Below are 12,738 nucleotides of genomic sequence, written 5' to 3' on the forward strand. Positions count from 1 at the left end.
TAATTATCATAAAAAAAATAAATTTATATAAATATGGATTATTATAATAAAATAATTGTGTTACTCATATATACTGAACACTAAAAAATGGACCACCAACTGAATTGACTCATATTTTATGTAAAAGAACTTTGTACTATTCGGTTGATAAGTTATATGAATTCAATTGCTGTTTTTAATTATTATCAACAAAACCTTTCGAAATAAAAAAAATATCACACTTGTCTAAAGAGTTCTACTTATCTCAATATTATAACGTGGCTTTATTTTAAAAAATTCCAAAAATTGCCCTATATAAGTAATATTTTTATCTTAAAATGAATTAAAGGTTAAAAGGCAAAAATGATTTTAATTTCATCATATCTCACGTTTTTGGTGACTATGAGTTGTGATTTGACGAAAATAAATCTTAAAACATATTAGTGCCCGGGACATGAGCGATCGAATTTTTTAACTTTATGACGTCATCAGAATCCAAAAAATTTAATTTTGCTCTATCATATCCAAATTCTATCCAATTTTGATAAACCAAGTATGTAATCCTACTAAAATTGGGTCATACTATTCAAATTTGGGATCAAAATTATTCTAGCTCCAATAGGTTTCAAGATGGTGGAGGCCTGGTCACGGAATTAAGCACATAAGTGCTAGCTAGCGAAAAACTGATATCACAGTTGAAAAACATGACCCAAATTTAGTGGGTTTCAAAAAAAATTCCAATAAGATCGGATCAAATTTGCCTGTATTATCAAAAAATTGAATTTATTAACTCCAAGACGTCATCAGAATCCAAAAAATTTAATTTTGCTCTATCATATCCAAATTTTATCCAATTTTGATAAATCAAATATGTAATCCTATTAAATTTGGGTCATAATTTTCAAATTTATGATCAAAATTAACCTAGCTCTAATATATTTCCAAAATGTGGAATCCTGGTCACGGAATTAAGCTCATAAGTGATCGCTAGCGAAAAACTGACATCACAGTTGAAAAGAATGACCCAAAATTAGTGGGTTTCAACAAAAATTCCAATAAGATCGGATCAAATTTGCCTGTATTATCAAAAAATCGAATTTATTAACTTCATGACGTCATTAGAATCCAAAAAATTTAATTTCGCTCTATCATATCCAAATTTAATCCAATTTTGATTCACCAAGTATGTAATCCTTCTAAATTTGGGTCAAACTTTTCAAATTTGTGAATAAAATTAACCTACCTCTAATGGGTTTCCAAAATGTGAATTAAGCTTATAAGTGATAGCTAGCGAAAAACGGAAAGTACTTGGTCATTAGGAAAAGCAGAGGTATGCAGCTTGCAAAATGTTATACATTCCTAAGAAGATTGAAAACCAATCCCAAATGACTCGGTTCCGAGACACAATCTTACGTTAGATTAATAGTTTTCGAATCAATAACGACTCAAAAGTAGGTTTTTTTCATCATCAAGAGTAAGAATATGTCTCCGACGGGAACAGAACCATTTTTAAATTAATATAGAATTTCTTATACTTTCGACAATTTTCTCTTTTTGAACCACCTCCTTTCTCTTGTTCCTTCTAGAAAGCTTACTTTCATTTGTAACTTTTTTCTTTTAAAAAATACATGCGACCTAAATCAATTTTCTAAATATTATGACAATTTCCAAATTATAGTTTATCTTTTCAATCAATGCTCACAATATCTTTATAATTTGATTATATCTTATGATAACATTGCGTGTATAAATCAATTACTCGTTATGATTCAATTCTATTCTAATAATACTTAATATTTTTTGTATAAAGTAAGGTGGTATACCCCTCCGGTTTCAGATATAGAGGTATAATTTACTGATTGTAAGTTAATTTGGTATCAAGTCACGTGCGTATACATGGCGTTCATTGTTTATATTCATTTAAGCATATATTATTTTTAACGAGTGGTTTTTAGACTAAGATTAAAATTTGCATTAAGTTGTGATATAGGTATCCGTTATTTTTAATAGCTTATAATCTACAAAATTTAGTCTAGGAGGTATATAAAGAGTAAAAACAACTATTACACAAAACTGGTCCTCTAAGTCTGTTCTATACACATTTTTCATTGGAGTGAAATTTTCATTCTTTGATTTACGTGAACCTATTCGCACCGTGTGTAAGTTTTATTAGAGGCGTTTCCATGGTATCGATACACTACTTTAATTATAGAATTGTATGGATGCATATATAATTGTATGAATTGCATTTATGACTTACTATGAAAATTTAATATTATTGTCTCACAAATTTAAATAAATAATTATGATAATTTACATTTGAAAAATAATATTTGTGCAATTTGATTTCTTATTTACACAATTAAGGATGTATGAGAATGGTAGTGGGGGCACAAATTTAAAAATAGATATTTTCAATTTGGATGATAAATTTATATTATTACTTGACGATATAAGACGAAAAGTAAGAATAAAATTTTTCGATATCTGGCTTAATTTTCAAAATATCGAAAATTGAAAATATTGTTTAATTATTTAGCTTTCGATATTTCGAAAACCAAGACACATATCGAAAAATTTTAGTCTTATTTTTCGTCTACATTCATGAAGTTATAACAAAATTCATCATCAAAATTGAAAATAAGATAAAAATAATTTCAACCCTTAATCTACCCTGCTCTTACATCCCTTATATGGACGGTGACACTTAGTTTTTTTCTTTTCTAATTCATTGCTGTTTACTTTCTATTAAAAAGTTTTTTTTAAATTTGTTTTCATTCATTCCAAATGAAAATTATCAAAAACTTCCAAAATATGTCGTTTTTTGAGATTCCTCCATAAGAGCCAATGTTATTTATATCGATTTTTAATGACTTTTTTCTTAAAAATTTGCACGGTTACCTAAGCTGAAATTTTAACCACATATTCTTTGAGTAAAAGACTACCTACAAACAAATTTTGAGCCTTTAAATCAAACATTGTTGTCATGCTCATACATCCTTAAGTTTAATTAATTAGTGTTTTTCAATAATTTTAATTTGACATTTTCTATAACATTAACATGTAAAGAACTGCAAATTAGTCATAACAGCGTCCTTTATCGCCAAAATTTTTCACTGGAAGCGCTAGCATCGATTATATTGTACCTACCATGACTACGCACTCAACGAATAGGTTACTCATATTTTAAATTTTTTTGTATCATTAGTTGTTAAAGCCAATTCAAAAATGATTGTGATTTTGTGATTTCAACGCCTAAGTGATTTTGGTAACGAACTACCTTAATGTGTACTTTATCTTAATATCTTTAATCACTTACGCGTTATCCATGTTATCAATGAAAGGCACTTATAATAAAAAATAATAATAATACCAATAAAAATATAGTTTTATCTAAATCCAAAAGTAAATAAGTAATCAACATTTATTTAAATAATAAAAATAATATAATTTGACCATTGTATATCGAATGTCATTCCCTAATCAATTTATAATTAAGCTTTTATATATATTTTATATATTTTTCATAATTAACATTTTAATATCATCATTATAAAAGATTTTTTCATCGATAGTCCAATGTTGCTGAATTTATTTTTAATTCTGTGTCAATTATTGAGAAAGTCACACATTTTTAAATTTTATTTATAATTTTCTATCAATTATTGAGAAAATCACACATTTCTAAACTTAATTTTTAATTATTGCAATCTAAAATGAATTGAGTAGTAACAGAGAAAGCAAAAACTTAAAATCAAAGGTTGCCATAAATATGTACACAATAATTGGCCATTATTTGGAACGGAATCCCAAAAAAATGAATAGCTTAGTATGTACCAAACTTAAATAAACTTGTTTTAGCTAATAAAATTAGAAAAAAATCCGTCAAATCATTGAATATTTTATTATTTAAACAAATCAAAACATAGCCTTGTGTGAATAAATTTTTTTTAAACATTGCTTTAAGATAACTTAAATTTTTTACGAGTAGGTATTCAAAGACGTCATGATAAAATTATTTAGTAAAAACTTACATAAATTAAAATTTTAAAGAAAAAAAAAAGCTTTATTAGTGCAGTAGTATGTGCGCCTCAAAATAGAGTTACAATTCTTTGTTTTTTGTTTTTTTATTAAAATGCTTTTTCCGAATTCGTTTGTATGCGAAAAAACGGTTTTTCACACTTTTCCGATTTTTTATTAATACCTCTGTACCCTCCAAAGTATTTTTTCTCCTAATTGTCCTGTTGAAAACTCAGACGGATTAATTTTTTTTAATATGAAACTCCGCAGCCTGTACTATATTTAATATGGAAAAAACCTTTTGATTATATTATCCTTGTTAAGTGATTAGAAAAAATTAACTTTGTATGCATTTCGATAAAAAAAAATTTTTTGCAACTATGTATGGTATTTATATCTGAGTGATTCCATGTTAAAGGTCATTTTTTATACAGAAAAATACACGTGGAAATAAAAGTTTCAAAAAAATTTCTTGAAATAGGTAACTTTTTATACAAAATGTCCCAGGAGTAATGGACGCCTTGTTACATCAGGTAGAAAATAATCCTCTTCCATTTTTTTATCTTTTACACCCGCCTCTAACTACACATTCACAAACTTAACGTTGAAGCTCCCGCGTCTCACTCTCGTAGTTTCTTACTTTACCCCTTCGTTTTGTCGCTGTAGCACGCTTCTGATTGGCTGTCTATTTTAACTAATTTCTAATTATTCGTGCATCGGATCAAAAAAATGGAAAAGGAGTTTTCGTCTTAGAATTTTATTTTCTACATGATGCAACAAGGACGTCCGTTACTCTTGGGACACCCTGTATAGGCAGGTATTTTGAAAATGCTTTAAAGATAATAGTTAACATTGCAAGAGTTCAGAAGTCAATTTATACCAAAGGCTATAATAAAAAATTAAAATAAAAAAAAAAAAAAAACATAACAAAGCAATTCAATGGGTATTGAGAAAATCACTAATGACGTCAATCAATCAATATGGCATCTTAAAAAAAACATCATTGTCTGTACAGTGTGATCATTTCAAAAGTATCCACCCTTAATAACTCTTGACCTGATGTGATTAATGTTTTGAGTGAAAACACATCGATTTAGATATCGAGTGGGAAGTTCAAAAATAGTTTCACTCCTTCACCCAAAGAGTGCCCTTTCAAATGATGCATAACAAGGTAGGGGATGCCGTTTGAAATATTAAAGTTGGAGTGGCTAAGAGCGAAGGGGTGAAACTTAAAATTATCTAGGTCCAATTTCTGAACTTCCCTCGCAATATCTAAATCAAGATTTAAATCAGCTGTCAAGAGTTATTAAGGGTGGATACTTTTGAAATGATCACACTGTATAATGAGATCTTTAAAAGAATGGGCTATTTTACATTAGACAGGTCAATCATACATTTGAACATCATTGTTGTAAATCACTATGGTTTTCTAATATTCATTTATTTATTCAACATCTAATGAAACCCTACAGTTTCAGGCAGTTTAAGGTTGTCGACAAAATGAAGTTCCCAATACTATGTGTCTCTTTTTTAAAGACGTATTTATTGTAAAAAAAAATGTATTTTCCCAGTTCATTATTCTTAGAAATTCTTGGGCAATGTTAAGGTAGTTTGTTATCCAAATCACTTAATCAATCAGCAATCATTTTTTAATTGTTTTTTACAACTAATGATTCAAACAAATTTACAATAAATTAAAATAACACGATATAATATTTTATTGATCTTAAGACGTATTAAAAATAATTAAAAATATTAAAAACATTTTTAAAAACTGAGTGGACTAAAATTAACTGTCGAATTTAATGATCAGCTGTTGTTAAAAATTCATAAACATAACCTAAAAATAATTTATAGGGAAGAATTTTTACATGTAAATTTTGTTCTATCTCTAACGGTTTACAAGATGGTTCTTACGAACCCAAAACTCAATTTACCTCTCTTTTTACGTCATGAGCACGCTATAAAAATTTCAGTTTGATATCTCTTTTCGTTTTTGAGTTATCGTAATCACAGACGGACAGACAGACAACCGAAAATGGACTCGGGTGTTTTTATAAACATCTATACCAAAATTTGGTTCTTAGCTTCAATATTTTTAAGCATTACAAACTTGAGACTAAACTTAATATATCTTGATATATTTCATATAATCTTGCTCTAAAAATAGGAGGTTCATTGATCTGAAAGATAAATAATATATCAAATTTTTATATAAACAAGGCTGTATGACACATTAAGAGCCAAAATTCCCTCTTTGTAACAACAAAAACAAATTTTAGATAACGAACAAGGGTAAAAGAGAATAATTATCAAATAATAATAATATAGAAACATATTTTACAAAAAACATTTTTATAAATTTTAATCAACAAGGATGTTGTTATCAATCTTTTACTTTAGACTTTAAAATTTAAAATATCTACGTTTAAAAACAGATTTATTATTATTCAGTACTTTTATGCAAATTTTTAAGACAATAATATGATGACTTTTCAACTTTAAAGTTAAAATTCACATTTTAAAATGCAACATCAATGTCAAATTATTGTAGATCACATGATTAATTGAAGCCAGTTTCATGGAAAATATTGGATTATTGAATTATTCACGGAAGTCAAAACAAGAGTTGACGAATATCAAATAACTATTAACCCGTCAGTACTCACGTTATGAGCAAATGAATTTAATTATCTATTTCTCTGCTCTAATTTTTTCACTCTCAAACATCATTTAAGTAATAATCACGTAATTAAACTATTTTTAATTAGCTAGTGCATTCAAAACTAAAACAAAAAATTATGTAAAGGTTATAATTTACAATGTGAGCTTGTGAGCAAATCACTCATCACCCACCTAAAGGTTACCAAACGATTGACGCGAGTGCTGACGGGTTAAGAGAAAATATTGTCCACGTGAGTTAAATGCATGAAAACGTGCCAAAGTGTATCAGGAACTAATTTTGTAATTAAAACTTTTAGAGGAAAAAAATAAATTTCAAAGAACTGCAAATAGCTTTTATTTCGTGGGAATCACAGATTGTCAAGAAGCCCTAGAGCTATCTATACAGCCTTTATCTATGAAAAATGAAGTTTAGCGAACATATTTAACGAAAGAAATTTAATTAAACTAAAAAATTATATAAATGAGTGATAATTGATGCAAAATAAAATATTATAGATTTTTGCTTCTTAAAAACATTTTCGTAATAGAATTATTTTTTGTATGGGAAGTTTAGATGACATCTAATCAAATTACAGAAATTCATCAATTCGATTTATATGAGATAACGATCATGTAATGTAAATATAATTTTGCATAAATAAATGTGTCACTTTTTAACATTCCATAGAAATGAATCAACCTTTATTATAGATATATTTCTTAAATTTAAGATTTTTTAGAGTGATCTAAATTTCAATACTTTAATTTCAAAATGAAAATGAATTTTTTTAAATTACGAAGCTTTTAAACTATTTAAAATAACAGCTGAATGAACTTAATTATGTTTTTTTTTCTAAAAAAATGAATTCTATGCAATTATGAATTACTACGCATGCTTTTATTCTTTTGTTTATGTTCATAAAAAATAATTAATTGCTAATCATATTTGACGTTTCATTTACTACCGTACAAATATTATAAAAGAGTTTAGAAAAATAATTTATCTTATAAAAACATTAATAGAATTATGTAATAAATTTATTAATTTAATTTAATTTAATTTAATAATCAACTTTTCTAATTGACGTAAATAAATGTAATTCAGAAAAAAAATTTCCTTATAATTAACATGCAAAAAAAATTTAATAAAAAAAAATGGACTTACTGTTTTTCTTTCCTTCTGTGACTTTGTATGTCAAATCCGTGAATGCAAGATCAACTGGAGGACGTTTTGGCAGATGTGTCAATGTTTTTGGTTGTAAAGGGGTTATTGTCACTTTGACGGAACTTCCTTTCCTGAAAGGTTCCAATAAAAGAGCATTAGATCCATCATCACAATTTTCTTTAACATTATTTGTAGAACATTCTCCGTCTAATTTCATTTTGGTATTTTTTTTTATTATTTTGCACACTTTATTTTAAAATAAATAAATAAATAATTTTTATTTTTGTTGTATAATTTTGAAATTAAAACACAATATACAACAATTATACATTTATGTTATTTTGTTTTGTTCGACAAAATATCAGAAAAATATTCAAAATTAAAATCGAAAAACTCAACGCAAATATTAAAATAAAACGTTGATTTGACTACAATGCAAACAAAAAAACACTACACCGTCATGTACGACGGCTAATGAACAACTGATGATACACTATTCAAGTGTGGAAGTTATAAAAATAAAATACTAATTATTTAAAACAAGCCGCCACAAAATCATGACGTATTATCTATATTCTCATGTATTATTATTCATAAGAAGTATAAAATATAATGTTTTTACACATTACAATGCCATCCACTTAGTAAAATCATGGTCACTCACTTTTTACATATAAAAACATATTTATTTTATTAAATATGTTTTTATTCAGTGTAAACAAAATACCATACATTTTTAGTGCCACTGATATTGATAACACAGACTCAGTAATGACACCAAAATGGCTACGATGTCGACCTCTGTGTTTTATGTCATATTGTTCTCATATCATATTTTTGCAAATATTTGTCAAATGATTACAATTAAAATCGTATAAAAATTGTATTGTATTTTATTTTCAAAATCATCTTTATTTTATGAGCGTATAAAGAAGGGTTCGTTCATAACGCGAACTATGCGCACGCATTAATACTTTTATGAATATAGCCTTTGAATTGATTTTTGTCAACTCTTGAAATAAAGGAATTTAAAACAAAGAATTTAAAAATTTTTTAAATTATACATTATTAACAATAAAATACCAACTAGTGTGCAACAAATTTACAAAAGGGAAGGGAGAGGGGGATAAGTTTATTATCCATAGTTTTACCCTATTTTTTGCACATTATAAATATGTAGCAGTTTTTACATATGATAAACTGTAAGATTGAAAAATATTTCTCTTATCATTTTTTATTTTGAAATTGTCAATTATCTATGATCTTTGAATTTATTATTTACACAATTATTATTTATTTTTACAATGGAATTGAAACTTTTTCATCATCTTTTTAAAGTAACTATATGCAATATCAACTACATAACAGTAAAGTTTACAGATTCTTACATAAAAAGTTCTAGCAGACACAATTATATGATATATGAAATAAATGCGTATGTACTATCATGACACAGAGAGAGATGATAATAGATGAATGATATAATCTTATAAATTATTTATCTAGCCTGTTTTTTCCTGTATAGGCGATATTTTCCTTATCTCTTTATCAAATTCTTTTATTTACCCCTCATTTTAAAGCTTCTCGTACTTTCTTCTGACTGAATAGACTCATGGTCTAAGAATATACCGCTTAGGAAACAATCGGCTAAGGAAATAATTGAGTTAGAGAGATCCTTAGATACCTATCTCAAATATTTTCATACACTCATTTTTTTGGGAATGTTTTTAAAAGGAAGTAAATTTATGATTAATTAAAAACTAATTAGTTTATTTAATTTTCAATTTTGTTTAATATTTGTGTAATAAACTATAATTATTTTGTTAATATTTATTTCCTATTTTTTCAAGGAATAACATCTTATTTGAATAAATAAGATTACTGATAGATATGACATGTAAGAAAAGTTCATTTAATGGTTGAAGGTTGATATATTTTATTTGAATTTGACTAAATTAATTAAATCCATATCAAATCGAGGTCTCAATGAAAATTCTTTAAGTTAGTTCATGGAAATGCTACATTTAACCTTGGATTCTTGGATGGATATAACGTAAGTTTTTTTGGAGCTTTTTTTATCTTTTGGAGTGTGTAATACTGTAATACCTAACTAATGTTTTACTTCCAAAATTTTTGTTTCCTCCTTTTTAATTATGTACCATTTTTCGTTCAAATATCTGTGATCATTCCCAGGTAAACTTTCTAACGGGCAAATTAAAGGTTAAAAGAACATATTTATCACATTATTCCAATGTGACCCCCGACCTGGTCACACTGGAAATCAACAAGGTGTTTTTTTAAAAGTCGGTGTTCTTTTAAAATCTGGCACAAAAAAAGGTTTCTCATGGGAAAATTTCATTTTAACGTTGGAGAAATTTACAAGGTCATGTCCAAGGTCAAAACCAATTTTTCTTTTAAAACCAACAACATTTATATTTATAAACCATTTTTCGATTTGTGGTTTCTTTGCTGAGGAAGTCAGCCGATCCGGTACTTATTGAACCGACTGTGTAAGCAGCAAATAAGCTACAAAATTAAACTCCATTGTCATTTTTGTAAATATCTATTTCAGTACCAAACTAATTAACCTTGGTTCTAAAATTAAATTAATAATTGTATGCGTATATTTTTATATCACAGTTCCGAAAAAACCTATTTAAAAAAAATTTTCATTTCCGCAATGAAGTAATTTGAATATATATGTATATCATAGATTGATAGATTATGGAAAATGAAATATCAAAGTTTATAGATAATAATTAACATACACATGAATAATTATTTGAGTATATATACAGAAGGACAAACCATCGAATAATTAGGCAAAACATTGGCCCGTTGAATTTCGAGTCTGGATAATAACGACGGAGAAATGAAGGAAAAATGGCACACTCAAGGAAAAATCAAGTTTCTAATTCCATTTAATTTCCAATTCAATTTTGCTCTAGAGCTATAACATACAAATTATATCCAATTTTAACCAACCCAGTATGCAATCTAAATTTGGTTTAATTTGTGGTCAAATTAAACCTATGTTTAAGGATGTATGAGCATGGTAGTGGGGGCACAAATTTAAAAATAGATATTTTCAATTTTGATGATAAATTTATATTATTACTTGACGATATAAGACGAAAAGTAAGAATAAAATTTTTCGATATCTGGCTTAATTTTCAAAATATCGAAAATTGAAAATTTTGTTTAATTATTTAGCTTTCGATATTTCGAAAACCAAGACACATATCGAAAAATTTTATTCTTATTTTTCGTCTACATTCATGAATTTATAACAAAATTCATCATCAAAGTTGAAAATAAGATAAAAATAATTTCAACCCTTAATCTACCCTGCTCTTACATCCCTTATATGGACGGTGACACTTAGTTTTTTTCTTTTCTAATTCATTGCTAATATGTTTACTTTCTATTAAAAAGTTTTTTTTAAATTTGTTTTCATTCATTCCAAATGAAAATTATCAAAAACTTCCAAAATATGTCGTTTTTTGAGATTCCTCCATAAGAGCCAATGTATTTTATATCGATTTTTAATGACTTTTTTCTTAAAAATTTGCACGGTTACCTAAGCTGAAATTTTAACCACATATTCTTTGAGTAAAAGACTACCTATAAACAAATTTTGAGCTTTTAAATCAAACATTGTTGTCATGCTCATACATCCTTAACAGGTTTTAAGAAATTGTTATGTTATACCTGGATCCGAGCACAAACATGAACGGTGCGAAAAATTAACAACACAGATGAAAATTTTGACCAAAAATTAGCGGGTTTCAAAAAAAAATTCCATTCAGGTCAGACAAAATCAGTCGCCATTGAACTTCCACGTAAAGTTTCTTGGTGTGATGATTTTCTTTCTGTTTCACTTTAGAACATTTACAAATACAACGCTTCAAATCGTATCACATATAATTTTAATATGACACGCCACTGTTTATTATAACATAAGTTTGTGTTTATCTTAATTTTGAAAGTGAAAGTTTTTTTTATACTTTCGTAAACATAATATCTTAAAAAATACTAGAATGAGGTATTTGATTTTTATACTACCGTAATATTATAATCATAATATATACATTCATTAAAATGACTTATTTAATATATCAAGAAAATTATTTTTCTGTTGAAAATTGACGTTTTCAATCACGTTGGAAATATAATTAGTGTAGGCGCTGAGTGGGTTTCGAATGCATTTACAGGTCCCACCCAGCTAGGATTGTATTTCGACCCGCTGAATCCGAATTTTTAACTTATCGCTCAGAGTGAGGGGAAATTTGTTATAAACATAAGCCGGTTTTTATAGGAACGATAGTTTCGGAGATAGCTTTTCAAAGTTTGTTTATTTTTTCAAGTTACACGATTTCTTACCCGTAAATTTCATCATACATTCGCGTTCGGATAACGGAAGTAGATGTATCTAAGTATGTTGTTAAATAACGTAAAGGAAGTTAAAAAGTTCAATGTTTGCTATTATATTACACCCAGTGTTTATATGAGATGAAAATATGAATTATTATTTGTTTCAAAAATGTAAATTTGTATTATAAAATTAATTTTTAAAAAAGATAACTATTAAAAATTGTTTTCATAAAATTGAGTGCCATCTACTGTTGAAGCTATCAAATAAGTTAAAAATTAATATAAATTTTAATCAAGACTTCAACCAAGATAATTAATTTAATATGTTTTGCAATTATTTTTATATAGATGGTGCTAAAATATGTTATTTCAACCTTGATGAGTTATTAAAAACTTGTTTAATAAATTTTAACACTCCGTGCTAATTTGCCCTAACCACATAAAGTAATATCAAAAGGCTTAAAAATAAGACTACCCTTTTCTATTTACACCGAGCTTAAAAATAACATATATTTCAGGATATGACATAATAATGC

General features: G+C 26.8%; 1 protein-coding gene across 2 annotated transcripts in view; it reads right to left on the minus strand.

Annotated features, from left to right (window-relative positions):
- Positions 1 to 8,109, minus strand: part of LOC123295733 (ATP-binding cassette sub-family G member 4) — a 39,617-nt gene extending 31,508 nt beyond the window's left edge. The window contains exon 1 of one of the 2 annotated variants that reach the window (XM_044877176.1): positions 7,829 to 8,109. In XM_044877176.1, coding sequence (XP_044733111.1) covers positions 7,829 to 8,045 — 217 coding nt within the window. In that variant the 5' untranslated portion in view covers positions 8,046 to 8,109. The remainder of the gene's footprint in view (positions 1 to 7,828) is intronic. The other variant, XM_044877175.1, reaches the window with a different exon arrangement.
- Between the last annotated feature and the right edge of the window lie 4,629 nt (positions 8,110 to 12,738).

The sequence above is a fragment of the Chrysoperla carnea genome, chromosome 3, assembly GCF_905475395.1.
Source record: "Chrysoperla carnea chromosome 3, inChrCarn1.1, whole genome shotgun sequence".
Classification (NCBI taxonomy): Eukaryota; Metazoa; Arthropoda; class Insecta; order Neuroptera; family Chrysopidae; genus Chrysoperla; species Chrysoperla carnea.